The sequence below is a fragment of the Xyrauchen texanus genome, chromosome 37 (genome assembly GCF_025860055.1).
Source record: "Xyrauchen texanus isolate HMW12.3.18 chromosome 37, RBS_HiC_50CHRs, whole genome shotgun sequence".
In the NCBI taxonomy this organism is placed as follows: Eukaryota; Metazoa; Chordata; class Actinopteri; order Cypriniformes; family Catostomidae; genus Xyrauchen; species Xyrauchen texanus.
Genome location: NC_068312.1, coordinates 24,745,291 through 24,759,369, shown reverse-complemented (window position 1 = coordinate 24,759,369; position 14,079 = coordinate 24,745,291). Strand labels below are relative to the sequence as shown.

At 36.6% G+C, this 14,079-nt stretch overlaps 1 protein-coding gene across 2 annotated transcripts in view; it reads left to right on the top strand.

Moving 5' to 3' along the window:
- LOC127631111 (forkhead box protein P3-like) overlaps window positions 1-10,989 on the top strand; it is an 11,452-nt gene extending 463 nt beyond the window's left edge. For both annotated transcript variants that reach the window (XM_052109098.1, XM_052109097.1), the window contains exons 3-13: window positions 2,307-2,434; window positions 2,722-2,830; window positions 3,316-3,442; window positions 3,532-3,636; window positions 3,980-4,067; window positions 4,312-4,386; window positions 5,933-6,071; window positions 8,822-8,898; window positions 9,229-9,330; window positions 10,165-10,286; window positions 10,561-10,989. In XM_052109098.1, the coding sequence (XP_051965058.1) occupies window positions 2,309-2,434; window positions 2,722-2,830; window positions 3,316-3,442; window positions 3,532-3,636; window positions 3,980-4,067; window positions 4,312-4,386; window positions 5,933-6,071; window positions 8,822-8,898; window positions 9,229-9,330; window positions 10,165-10,286; window positions 10,561-10,651 (1,161 nt within the window). In that variant the 5' untranslated portion in view covers window positions 2,307-2,308 and the 3' untranslated portion in view covers window positions 10,652-10,989. The remainder of the gene's footprint in view (window positions 1-2,306; window positions 2,435-2,721; window positions 2,831-3,315; window positions 3,443-3,531; window positions 3,637-3,979; window positions 4,068-4,311; window positions 4,387-5,932; window positions 6,072-8,821; window positions 8,899-9,228; window positions 9,331-10,164; window positions 10,287-10,560) is intronic.
- The last annotated feature ends 3,090 nt before the right edge of the window (window positions 10,990-14,079 follow it).

The following is a 14,079-nucleotide window of genomic DNA, read 5'->3' as shown; positions in this document are numbered from 1 at the left end:
ATGTGGCAATTTATTATTTGCATGTGAAATTATTAGAAATATTTAAAGATTTTAATTTATGCAAATGCATGCTCCTTTTTAGTCAGACAGACAGATCATAAACAAACCGTTACCTGCTTTACAATAATGATAGTTGTTTGCATTTTACTGTACCATGTTGCTAAATAAATTATTGCAATGTGATACATATACAACTTTCCACTGAAATCTCATTTAAACTTTGGTTATTAAGTATTCAGAACTGTTTGTGTTTACTGCATGCACGCCTCCATATTAACCAATTCAAACGTTGGAAATATTAGAGTGGGAAGATAAAAGAGACAAAGTTGTTATAACCATGAGTCATCTTGCTTTTTCTCACTGAATCTTTCAAATTTTGTCTGCAAATATTAGCGGATAACATCCTGATTTTACACAGACATACAAAGTTCAGTTTTTCAACTTGTTTCATGTGGTAGAAGTGGAAAGGAAAGTAGCTGACAGAAATTGATGCCTATATGCAGTTTCACTTAGAATATGTCTTATGATGCACGTGGAAATATTGTGGAAATTTGTTTGAATTTCAAACATATCTTTTGTGAAACAAGGAAAAAGGATTACATGACTGAGGCAGTGAGTAATATTCCATCACTGTGTGGTGTGAACCTGAAAGCAAAATTAGACTCGGAGTGGCAGATACTCAGCAGATTGCTTGAAAAAACTAATGTTGAATTTTAATGTTGAAAATAGGATAACAAAAAATGTTTGGGCATTGCAGAAATTTAAATTCCAGTCATTTTCCAGTAATCCAGGCAATCATTTACTCACCCTCATGTCATGTGGCACACAAAAGGAGATGCTAGATAGAGAGCCTCAGTCACCTTTCACTTGAAAAAAGATGCAATGAAAGTGAATGCTGTCTGAGACTCTCCACCTAACATCTCCTTTTGTGTGCCATGGAACAAAGAAAGCTCATTGGGTTTAAAACAACATGATCGTGCTTAAATGTTGACAAAATATTTTGGTGAAATATCCCTTCTTGAATTTTGGTTATCTTGTTTAATGTTTCTATAACAGTGTGAAGGAGTGCATGAAAACAAATCCTTTTATCGTCATTGATGCTCTGATCTCAACTCAGACTCAATAACATTGTCAACCACATTCTGTCTCTACCTCATATCCCATATCCTGTTCCTGGGTTGCTGCTTTTGTGCATGTTTTTGCAAAATGCAAAGTGTATGTGTGTGGTTTCCTGAGAGGTGGGAGGGGTTTAGACCGACAGATGTCACACACCTTAAGTCCTTTGCAGTAAAGCAGCTCTTGTGCTTTGGTTTTTGAGGAGACTTTAACCAAAAAAGAAAGTTAGGGTTATAGAAATGACACTGCCGTTGTTAAAGTCTACTGTAAAATATAGACACATTAGAGGTGCAGAGGCTTTTGCACTACTGAGTACTGGTCGGCGCTGCACTGTCTATTGTCCTGTTCATTGTCAGTAATTTGTTGTACTGTCCTGTACTTTTTGCACATGTTTGCACGTGCACTTTATATAGGTATATATAGGTAGTTTATATAGGTATTTTATTTCGTTGTGTAGTCTCATGTGGTCCTATGTTGGTCCTTTGTTGTTTTTATGTAGCACCATGGTCCTGGAGGAACGTTGTCTCGTTTTGCTGTGTACTGTACTAACTGTATATGGTTGAAACGACAATAAAAACCACTTGACTTGACTTGACTTATAGAGGCTCACTTTGAATTCCAGCAGCCTATCACTCACCCCCTCTGCTCACCTTCAGGGAAAACCCAAGCAATGAGATGGTCTGTGTTCTAGCATCACACATTCCTTACACACACACCGTGCTTTCCTCTTTTTGAAATGCATATTGTTGCATCAACAACACTTTTCGTTCTTATTTCAGCTTGATATAATGCCATAAGATGCCTATAATATTTTGCCTTCTGCTCTCTAAATTTGTGATATCTTTGAATTTAAAACTTACATCTAATTTATCGCTTTGATGTTGGTTAAAAGTTCTGAAAGATACATGCAAACATTGGTAGCTACTGTACAATAATGGAATGTAATACTATTTATTAAATGTATTTATTTTTTACTTTTTCATATTTAATTTACATTTGCCTAATGAACAGTACTGAATTATAGTAGGTGGCAGAAAGCGGTTCTTTGTTCTTATTCTTCTTTTACATTTTTCTTTATTTTTTCACAATTTAAAATTTTTTATTTGAGAGAAGTTATGCATACTGTAAATTCATGTGATTAGTTTAAATACATTAAAGAACACTGAAATAAACAGAACTCTGCACTTCAGGAATGCCTCAGTCTGAGAAAGAGAGTGAAAAGAAAGAGAGAAAGAGAGAACATGAACGACAGCCGACAGTAAAAGAAGAGCATGATGCATCTTCCCCTCTGATGAATGAATGTTCTTCACCACATTCAGTGAGCATTTATTCTCTGGTACTTTCTGTGACAATGTCTTATAGAAGAAAGCCATCCCTTAGTGGTGTGCTTGCACATAATTTCCAATGCATTTTCTGAAGATAAATTCTTTTATGTATTGTCCTGCGCTAAAATCATTGTAATAGAAATGCAATATGTTAAATTTGTTCTGTGGCCTTTGTTGTGGAGTCAATGCTGACATGATTTTTGTGTGTGTGTGTGTGTGTGTGTGTGTGTGTGTGTGTGTGTGTGTGTGTGTGTGTGTGTGTGCTCGTGCACGTGCACAGGGAGCTGGTGATGAGGAAAGGATGCAATTTCTTCAGCTGGTGTTTCAGAATTCTTGTGTTGGCCAGTCCAGGCCGTCTGTGCTCCGCTCTACGGCTTTCCTGCTTCAGGGTTTGTGCTCAAATAAATTATGGACTTAACATTGTTTCGTAACCTAACCTTGTAAAACTGGTCAAATCCTCTGATCAAAAATTCATTATTATTTAACATTATCTATAACTGTATTCTATATACAGTATTTACATGCTCTGTGGAGCAACAATGTTTTCAAGTGTGCATGTACTACTACTGCATCTACACAAATAACTTCTTTAAAGCGGTCCAGAATGGGTTTATAAGGGGAAATAAAGAGCACAAAGTGCAGATTCAAAATTTGCTTCTAAATCACCAGAAATATATCATTTTATAGAACATAAATAATTTGTATATATGAGTTATTAAGCTCATGGATTGTAAAGAGAATCATTATGGGGTCATTGTTTCATGGCATTACAGAAAGTATCCTGTGATCTTCTGTAAAAGTAATTTTGGAGGGTCCTGCCCTTACTTTAATTTAAAGTCCTGACATTTGTGATTTGGTTTGCCTCATTCCTCAGCAAATGAGGACAACCCAACTGCCATGGACAAAAGAAAAGATGCAAGTCGCAGTTCCCAGATCTCAGTCCAAGCTGTTCCTGAATCAAGCCAGACCAGTAAACAATTTCCCAGCATTCATTCACACAGGTGAAATATTTCTTCCACTGCAAATATATTGATTAAAACTATAAAATGTTCATCAAGAACAATATAAGACCTAGATGTGTCCTCCTCAGCCATGTTCAGTCAGGTATCGAGAGCTCCAGCTCTCTATTTGTAAACGGACAATGTCGTTGGCCTGGCTGTGACAAAGTCTTCGAAGGGTATCAATTGTTTTTGAGGTACGTCTGTAGGTTTTTCATTTCTATGTCCCATGTTGGTCCAATGTGACTTTCTTTCTTCTGTGAAACACAAAAAGAGATATTAAGTGAAAATGTTCAGTCTCTAAGCTAACACCCTGCGGCCGCTGACTTCTCCTTTTGTGTTTTATGAAAAAAAAAGAAAATCATGTATGTTTGTGTGAGAGAATGATGACAGAATTTTAATTTTTGAATGAACTATTCTTTGAAATGTAAATGTAAACATAACCAGTACATCAGAAAGCCACCATTGCCAGAACTGATCATTTGTTTGGATCCTTTTGAAGTCTAAGCAGAAAGCTTTTTTGATTCTCACACTGTCTAGACACCTGAATCGAGACCACAGCACAGGTGAGAAAACTATCACACAGTGGCGAGTTCAGCAAGACTTGGTACGTCACTTGGAAAATCAGGTACAAAGACATCAGTGATCCTATCTCTTATAGACAGTGTGTGCAAGTTGTGCTTTTTGCATCATTGTTCACCTTCATTCATTATGAATAAGGAAAAAGAAAGTGATTCACACTTTCAATGGTTTTGAGTCATCAAGAAAGAGTGAGAACCCAAAAGAATGAGATGTCTTGGTAAAATTGGTTTGAGAACCCACTGGCTTTTGTGTGCTTATATGCAATATGGGATAACTTCAAAATGTTTTAGCTCATTCAGGAGAAGCAGAGACTTCACGCCTTGCAGCTCCACCTTCGGCTGTTTCAGTGCATCTCAACACACACCGTAAGACTCTGTTCAGATTACTCTTTAAAACAATGCCTGCTAGAGGTTTTGGAAACATATGTTCTCACAGTGAAAATGTAATTTCCTTTCTGTGATTTCATACAATGTCAAATTTATAGAAAGTGCAGATCACCCTGAAAATATCCCATTTTAAACGAATCTTCTGGTCTTAGCTGGTCTCCAAGGCTGATATATTGGCTGGTTTGAGAGGGGTATTGGGAACTTGTTAGCAGGTCACACTGGGAGACCAAACCAACTAAACCAGCTGAACACCAGCTTGACCAGGTTTAGAGACCATCTTAAATAAGCTAAAACTACCTTAATCCAACCAAGACCAGTAAACCAGCCTAAGTTGGTTTAAGGTGCTAATTTTTCAGTAGGGGAACTTGTCTTTAAATAGATAGTTCTTGCCCTGGTTTATGATTAGGCAATACAGTGGTGCTAAATTCCAAGATATAGTGACAGCCATGGGACAGCACTCACAGTGAATTATTCTTTTTGATGCATAGCCACATTCCATTATGTTAGAGCCTATATCCTTTAGTTGAAAGTTGTTACTTAATTAATTTTATTTAATATAATATAACATTATTTACAAGTAAAACTGGTGTCCTTAAAGGAACCAAAAAAATGAAAATTACTCACCCTCAGGCCATCTCAGATGTGAGTGACTTTCTTTCTTCTGTAGAACACAAACAAAGATTTTTTTAGAAGAATTTCTCAGCTCTCAGTAGGTTTATACACTTAAAGTAAATGGTGACCATAATTTTGAAGCTCCAAAAAGCACATAAAGTATTCCATACGACTCCAATGGTTAAATCGATATCTGCAGAAGAGATATAATAGTTAAGAAAATATGTGTGAGAAACTGATGAAGTCCTTTTTTTACTTTAAATCTCCCCTTTCACTCCCATATTCTTCTTCTTTTGGTTTTTGGCAATTCACATTCATTGTGCAAATTGCCACCTGGTCGGGACTGGTCAAAGGTGGAGATTTATGGTAAAATAAAATTACTTATATTTTGTTCTGTTTCTCACCCACACTATCATTTCACATTTTAAGACATGGATTTAACCACTGGAGTTGTCTGAATTTCTTTTATGCTGCATTTGTGTGCTTTTTGGAGCGTCAACGTTCTGGTCACCATTCACTTGCATTGTACGGACCTACTGAGCTGAGTTATTCTTTTAAAAATTGTCATTCGTGTTCTGTAGAAGAATGTCAGACACATACAATTAAATGATGAGAGAATTTAATTTTTGGGTGCACTATTTGTTTAATGTACTTATTATGTAATAACTGTTGCACAGAAGAAACAAGACACTTGAGACTTGAGACACGTGTGTGATATTCTGAATAGTCACAGCTGAAGGTGTTGCAGCACCATTTACATTTAGCCATGATTGTATTCACAATATATCGTGGCCCCTTGTACCTTACTGCTTAATTTACTGTGTTGGTTCATTGGTTTGAGATCTGCTCTGACCCATAGTTGTGCTTGACGAAACATCTTATATGAAAGGCTGACTTGTGGGTTCTCCATCAGGGAACAACGCCAGGCTGGCGGAGGCCACTGGCACCAAATTTGCCCCCGTTGGGGGAGCCAGATGGCAGGACAGAGAGAGCTAGTGAATCACTAGTGCGACAGGAATACTGGCACATACCGCTACCACACCTGATGCCAGGTAAAATCTGCTAACACTCCAACGTCCATGTAGGTGTCAGAGTCCAAAATACACTGTGCCCCTAAACACACACTATAACCGAAGAGTGTCAAAGTGACACATCTATTCAAAGAGTAGCTCTGTCATTATTTATACATAATCCAATCAAAATTGAACTAAAGTGGGACTCATTGATGAAATGCAGATGATTTAGAGGTTGAAAAATATAGACAGTTAAAGGTTACCATACAAGACTGTGTTTATTTCATTGCAACAAGTTCTCACACCCATGGCATCAAATACTGCTGCTTGTGCAAGAGCCCAGCGCGTCAATCTACAGACGCCAAAGGCGGCCTCTGGCTTCAGTTTTCCGACGCATCCGGCAAGTGCGTTCTTTTCAACGAGAATCCTTTGACGTCAACTGACTGACGCGAAGGGCATACGAATTGTAGCATCGTTTATTAGGCTATACGTTGGGGTCAGGGACGTGCACAGACATTTTGGGGGAAGGGGCTCAAGTGGAAAAAAACTGCACTTCTCACAATTATTTATAAAAAAAAAAAAAAAATGAGCTGAGCACAACAAAATAATAGAATGGATAGTTATTAGATGAGGAGCCTACGATCAAAATTAAGAACTGTTTAAGGCAGGACCCTTTTTTCATGTATTGGTCAAATTTGAGATTTTGGTCTATTTTGCTTCCATGTCTTCTTTAGAAAGAAAACTTCCAAAATACACATTTAGATGGTGTTTGTGTTAAGCCTATACTTCCCTCCGTCTGTTTGCATAGATTTCTTCTAAATGAACCAAAATAAGATAATCTGCACATTTAAACAACTTTTGATGTAAGTCATTAACTGGGGAAGTTCTGTGGTGATATGCTTTAGTTATTTTGTTTCTCCTATTCACCTGCATTGCCTTGTCAAATACATGCAAATTAGCGCATTTTAATCAGTTAACGCCTAAGTTGCATATCAATTTGGCGATTGTGATGTCGTTATTAGACACAAATTTTACTATATTCACCTGTAGTGTCTCCATGCATATATTGCTTTGATAAATATATTTGTTTGATAGGGAAGCTGTGCGCAAACAGGAATATATATATATATATTCCTGTTCTCGAGGAAGAAAAAGGGCACGTGCTCAAGCCCCTTTGATGTCTATGTGCATGGTTGAGGTACAATTTTGTCATCGTGACATCTGTTGGGGGGTATGATTTCATTTTATTTCAAATCAGCTACCTTGATTCACAGTGCAAAATATTTAATCTGTTGTTTATCTGTCAATTTAATCTGTCTGTACATATGCTACACTTCTGATTGCTTTTCATTCCGGGTGTAGCTATTAGCCTTACAATGATATTATGTGAAGAACAATCCACATATAAGTTTTTAGCCACCGATCACGGTCACCCGGCTTCCACCGTAACACATCCTGCACAAGTTTCGTTTTAACACATTAAAAAATTGCCTCCTCAACCGTTATTACACGGGTTTGACCTCAGAGACTCAGCAATTTTACCATTGGCTGTCGCGTGTCTTGTAAGGAATTCTGGGCACCTTGACTGTATATTGGTCTGGGCCGCTTTCACGTAAAAATTTAAAATTCGTTATGGGACCCCCTGGATCAGTGGGTCCCTAGAGTCTTTACCACCTTTCACCCTATTAGCTAGGCCCTGCTTTTGAGGACTTGTTGAGGAGCTCAAGTTCTAGGTTATATAATTGTTTTGAATGAGACGTTCCGGTAGAATCAGAATGACAGTTCCTTCACTGAGGGGAAATATTTTCAATGATTAAAACCTTTAGTTTCACTCTGTCACACACACAATGCCATTGTATGGTTTTGAATATTATATGGTTTTGTGCATTTTTAGAAATAAATGATCATGACTTTACTTTATCTGCTTGTTAGCCTACTTATTTTCTATTGTTTAGAACTGTTAGGTTTCGGCATAAATGTGCAGTTTGGTTCTTAAAATATCTATAATTAGTCTAATTTCAGATTATGTATATCAATGTGTCTCTTTCATGTTTATATTGTTGATTACCGGTTAGGTTTAGAAATGAGGTTGGGTTAGGGGATCTAAAATAATATATGATTGTATAATGTAATTTCACATTAATATATTAATACATATTATAAAACATTGAGGTTTAGCACATAAAGTAATATGCAAAATGTGATAAATGACGACAATTTCTTTTTCTCGTTGAAAACAATGGGGTTTCTCACCACGTCAAGGAGGGGATGCCAGGTGGCACCTTTGGCATAATCATGCAGACGCCGAGGGCCTCTGCACTAGTGTCTAAATTGGATGTTTAGGGAATGAGAACGGGTTGTTATTTCCTTTCTCTTTTTGTTGTTGGCCAGACAGTAGAAAGTTGGTGGTCTACCACTTCACTACAGTTGAACTTGTGGGATTGCTTATTTCCTGTTGTCACAGTTGGCATGCCTGTAGACCACAAAGGTTGCATAAATCTGGACCAAAAGTAGCTCACAGGTCTCAGCTGGAGTTCTTGCTCATAAGCAGCTTTTGATAAAACCTTGGTTGTACATATGCAAGGTTTGGTGCACGGTGTAAGTAGTTTCTCGAAAATGACTCATTTGTGTTACGCGGCAGTAGACCTACATTTTGTACATACAGCAAAATACATAGTGGCATACATACATAGTGTAAACCACAATGCACGAATTAGTGTTTACAGTCATTTTCCATGAACTATTGTATTATGCTCTTCCTCCAAGTCATCTGTTCTTCTGCTTTGCAGATTTTGTTAGCAGCACTGAATACTACAAATATGCCAATATACGACCTCCATATACTTACGCTTTCCTAATCAGATGGGTAAGTACACAAATGAGTGCAGTGGAGTATGTATGAGTATGTATTGCACCAAATGTTTAAAGAAATTTGATGAATATGGAATATATAGAGAGCCTATAAAAAAAAAAAAAAAATTTCACATATATTTCTGTGTTGCCTATACCCATAAATGCATCTTTAAAAGTACATATGTTGGCTACATTTGTCCCCCCGAAATCTTTTAGAACAGTTTGTGTAGAATTCGGGAGCAATTCTGCAGCAATTAAGAATTTTCCTTTTAAACATAGTGAAACGTGTATTCTTCATCTAGTCTTTTTGAAAAGATTGTTTTTCCCCTGTTAATTCAAACAGTCAATACTGGGAGCTCCAGAGAAGCAACGGACGTTAAATGAGATTTACAACTGGTTCACACAAATGTTCTTCTACTTCCGTCATAGCTCTCCAACATGGAAGGTACTGGATATACTATCAACTGACATAGCCAAATAACCATCAGTGCCAGACCTGGAGACAGTCCCATTTCTGTTTAGTCAGCTCACTGAATAGAATAAATATTTTTTTTACTTGCAAATGCATTTTTAAAAAATCTGTATAATTAAATACTAGACTGTGAGGTTTACTTGTTGGTTTGGTTTCACAGAAAGAAATTGATTTAAAAAAAAAAAAATAAAAAAAAAATACAGAATTAATGTATGTTCAATACAAGTTAAGCTTAATCAATAGCATTTTTGGCATAATGTTGATTACCAGAAAAAATATTTTAAAATGTTCCTCCTTCTCTAAAATAATAATAAAAAAAAGCAACAATCTGGGTTCCAGTGAGGCACTTATATTGAAAGCGAAATTGGCCAATCCGTAAATGTTAAAATACTAATAGCCACAAGATGTAAACAATATGTGTGTTGTTAACATGGTTTTAGTGTGATACAATTCTGCCTTTAAACCCTCCAAAAATTGGCCATATTCACTTCCATTATAGGGGCCTCACTGTGACCTAAATTTTTTATTTTATTTTATTTTTTAAGAAAAGGAGGTTTGAGTCAAATTCATTTTCATGGTAATCAAAATTATGCCACAAGTGCTGTTGATTGATCTTAACATGAATTTAACCTGGAATATTCCTTTAAAAAAATTAGACATGGCAAGGAACTTTAGGAACATTAGATCTAGACCACATGATGGCAGTGTTGGCATGAGGAGAATATGCGGAATAATTTCAACACTTGTTAATGGAATCCTATTTCTGAATATTACACTTAATTCTCTGTTTTATAAACTTTTCCACAGAATGCTGTGCGACACAATCTGAGTCTTCATAAATGCTTTGTGCGGGTGGACAGGAGGAAAGGGGCAGTTTGGACAGTGGATGAGGAAGAGTTTCAAAAGAGGAAAGGACAGAAAATCAACAGGTCATTTTATGTTCTTCCTTTATAAAGATAAAATTAGGATTCTCAAATTAAGCATATGTATAAATTAAGGTTATTGGTTCATTGTTTTGGAAAGTCTGTGTTTTTGCATTTAGAAATGGATTTAGAATGAAGAAAAACTTAATATGACTTAACCTCTGCCTCCCATTGTTAACTTTTTAAAAAAAGTAAATTGTTTTCTCCATGTAGGTGGACTGTTTGCAATTCCAATGAGTAAAAGTAAATATGAATAAAGTCTCATGGTATGTTTTTGCAGGGACTATACCTGGAAAAGGCTGAAACCTTTATCCCATTCTCCACCCCATGAGACCTTAGATGTATCGATGACAGCCACAGATTCTCAGTAAAACCTTCAATAATTTGAAGGCTGTATGATTTCAAAATTCGTATGATTTAGAAAATTCTTTGTGAGGGTGAGAAGCTGTTTTGTTAATATTTGTTATTGAATCCAAACCATCTATATCTGAACAAAAAGCCATTAGTCTTAATTAAAATATGGTGTTAATTACTGTCTTGTCAGTTTTCTGTGTAACAATTACAAACAATTGTTGTCTGTGTAATTATTTATGCAGACAGTAAGGTTTTTATTTTTCATAGTGGCAATGAATGGCTTTGACCTTGTTGTGAAATTTTAAATGTGCATTATTACCTTACCTCTATGTGTTGTACTGTACCAGATTATAAGTGAGTGTAAAATAAATAATCTTTAAAATGAAAGACAATATTGTGGCAATAATATATATATATATATATATATATATATATATATATATATATATATATATATATATATATATAAAACCAAAACTCCAACCTGACCAGAAGAGGGCATCTGTGTGTGTGTGTGTGTGTGTGTGTGTGTGTGTGTGTGTGTGTGTGTGTGTGTGTGTGTATGTGTGCGTGTATTTATCACTTTGTGGGGACCAAATGTCCCCATAAGGATAGTAAAACCCGAAATGTTTGACCTTGTGGGGACATTTTGTCGGTCCCCATGAGGAAAACAGCTTATAAATCATACTAAATTATGTTTTTTGAAAATGTAAAAATGCAGAATGTTTTCTGTGAGGGTTAGGTTTAGGGGTAGGGTTAGGTTTAGGGGATAGAATATAAAGTTTGTACAGTATAAAAACCATTATGTCTATGGAAAGTCCCCATAAAACATGGAAACACAACATGTGTGTGTGTGTGTGTGTGTGAGTGCGCATGTTTTTTGGGTGTGGTAATTCTATAACAAAAAGCATCATCAGAGCAGCTGGTATAAAAGACAAAGACACTTTCTCCACAACATTTTGTGAATTTTACATGGTATTGTGATGATACTTACAGAACAATTAATAACTGTGTGACTGAAGCATTGTAGAAACAAGAGTACATTTCTGTATATGCTGAATCAGTTGTTGTCCCTCAAAATTTTTCCACAATGTCGGGACTACATGTGTGACTTATGCAGCAGTTGAAAGGTGGCGAGTAAATAAATCTGCTGCATCTGCTCCCCTGTGGTTTTCTGTTTTGTCTTCCAGAACACATCCATCCCTCATGATTCCTCAGTGTGTGCTTTTGTGCCCTTACCAGGCTCCTCGGCTTAGGCTTTTGTTCAGCCTCACATTTCAGTGTCACTGTACCTTTTTCCACAATGCCAGTCGTGGTGGTTTGCATTGCATCTTAAAGGAAAACCAGTACATCTTATTTGGTTTAGCTTCTTTAAATAATGAATCTTGTTTAATTTAAAGTGATAGTTCACCTCAAATGAAAATGATATGATCATTTACTCTATGTTGTCCCAAACCTGTATGACTTTCTTTCTTCTGTGGAACACAAAAGAAAATGTTTAGAAGAATGTTCACTCTGTTCTCTTACATTAAATGAAAGTGGATGGTGACCGGTGTTTTAGGACTAAAAAGCACCATAAAACATTCTAAAAGTAGTCATACAATTTGCACACTTTATTACACACATTATGTAATCATTTACTAACCCTCATATTGTTTCAAACCTTATAACTTAATTGAACACATGTGGAAACATTTTGAAGAATATTCACGCTGCTCTCTTCCATACAATGAAAGTGGATGGTGACCAGGGGCTGTTAAGCACCAAAAATGACAAAAAAGCACCATAAAAGCATCGTAAAAGTAGTCTACATGACTCAAGCACTAGTCTTTTGAAGACATATGATAGCTTTGTGTGGAAAAGACTGAAATCAGCACTGGTCACTATTCACTTTCATTGAATGGAAAAATGCAGCTTAAACAATCTGCTACAATTACCTATGTTTGTATTCCAAGAAAGGTAGAAATTCATATGGATTTCAAAAGACATTAAGGTAAATAAATGGTGACAGAATTGTCATTTTTGGATGATATATCACTGTAATTAGGATCAAGAACACCAGTTCTAAAACACAGTTTTTTATAGTGGTTGCCAAAACCTGATACAAGAATATTCCATTATTTTTATTTCTCACATTTTCCAGATGTCGCTACAGGACTCCTCGTACCTCTCTGATCAATTTGTTGGTTCTGTACAGATCTCGCAAAACATTTTAACATAAATCCCAGCCTCCTTGTTTCCATCACCTTCAGTCCTTCAGATGTATTATGAAAAACAGGCAGTTGACAGCCTCAGGGTACAGCTCTGAGTTAGCTGGACCCTTATCACACTTGGAGCATTTTCTTGAGCGAACACACCTCATTATACTGGCCTCCGGACAGTCTCACAGATTCTGAAAGCTGGCTCTCTCTGTGTCAGGTGCTTATTACCTGCTCTTTCAGAGCCAAACAGGTGTCTCAGCCCCTAAATCCAGTGTTGTGACTGCTGTGTTTTCATTACCTGAACCTAGTATAGATATGCAGCAGAAATAGAGGGTGGTATTACTTTTAGGGACTTTCGACAGAGTTTTACAGCCAGAGAAAGCATTCTGCATTAATGGACAGTGTACAAAGAAGACAGATGAGCCTAATCATACATAGCTGTCTTCCATACACTCAAAAAAAAAATTATTGAAAATGGTACATCTTCAAGTCTTTTTCCAGATTCAAACATTAAGTGAATAAAGATTTGCTCTGTAGTTTTTGTTTTAAAATATTGCTTTGAAAGCATTTTTCTCTGAAATTCTCATGCACTGGCACATACCTGAAGATTTGGAGCTTTAAAAGGATAGTTCACCCAAAAATGAAATTTTTGTCATAATTTACACACACTCATGTTGTTTTAAAAGCATATGATCTTCATTCTTCTATGTAACACTAAAGGAGATGTTATATCGAATGTTAGGCTCATTCTCCATTCACTATCATGCAGAGGCATCTACACATGAGCCTACGGGCTTACTGTGTAACGAAGGATGGGCCCTCATTCAGTGAGCAAAACTGGACTGTATAAATTTATCCGTTTCTCTCCTATCTTCCCATCGGCCAATATCGGAATGAGTTTGCCATTGAATGCCCTTTGAATGTCCGACAACCAGAATATGGTTCAGTTTTACCCCGCAGCTTGCCAGGGAGCGAAAAAACAAACAAACCTGCTTCCCTAATTCTGCCTTTTTCTCCATGACCAATGGTCTCGAGATATGCGTAACAGAATTTGATGTTCATCAAGGTACAAGTGTACGTAAAGGCATACAGTGAAAATAAGCACCACACGTTGCCCCCCCATAAGCATGCAGGGGCCATTGTGCGAGCCTGCTTGTTTCTCAATTCCCCTCAGGTTTGCATTCTTCCCCATTTCTATGCAAGGGAAGATTATTTTTTTGGCGTCCTCTGCTGTAAATACAGTC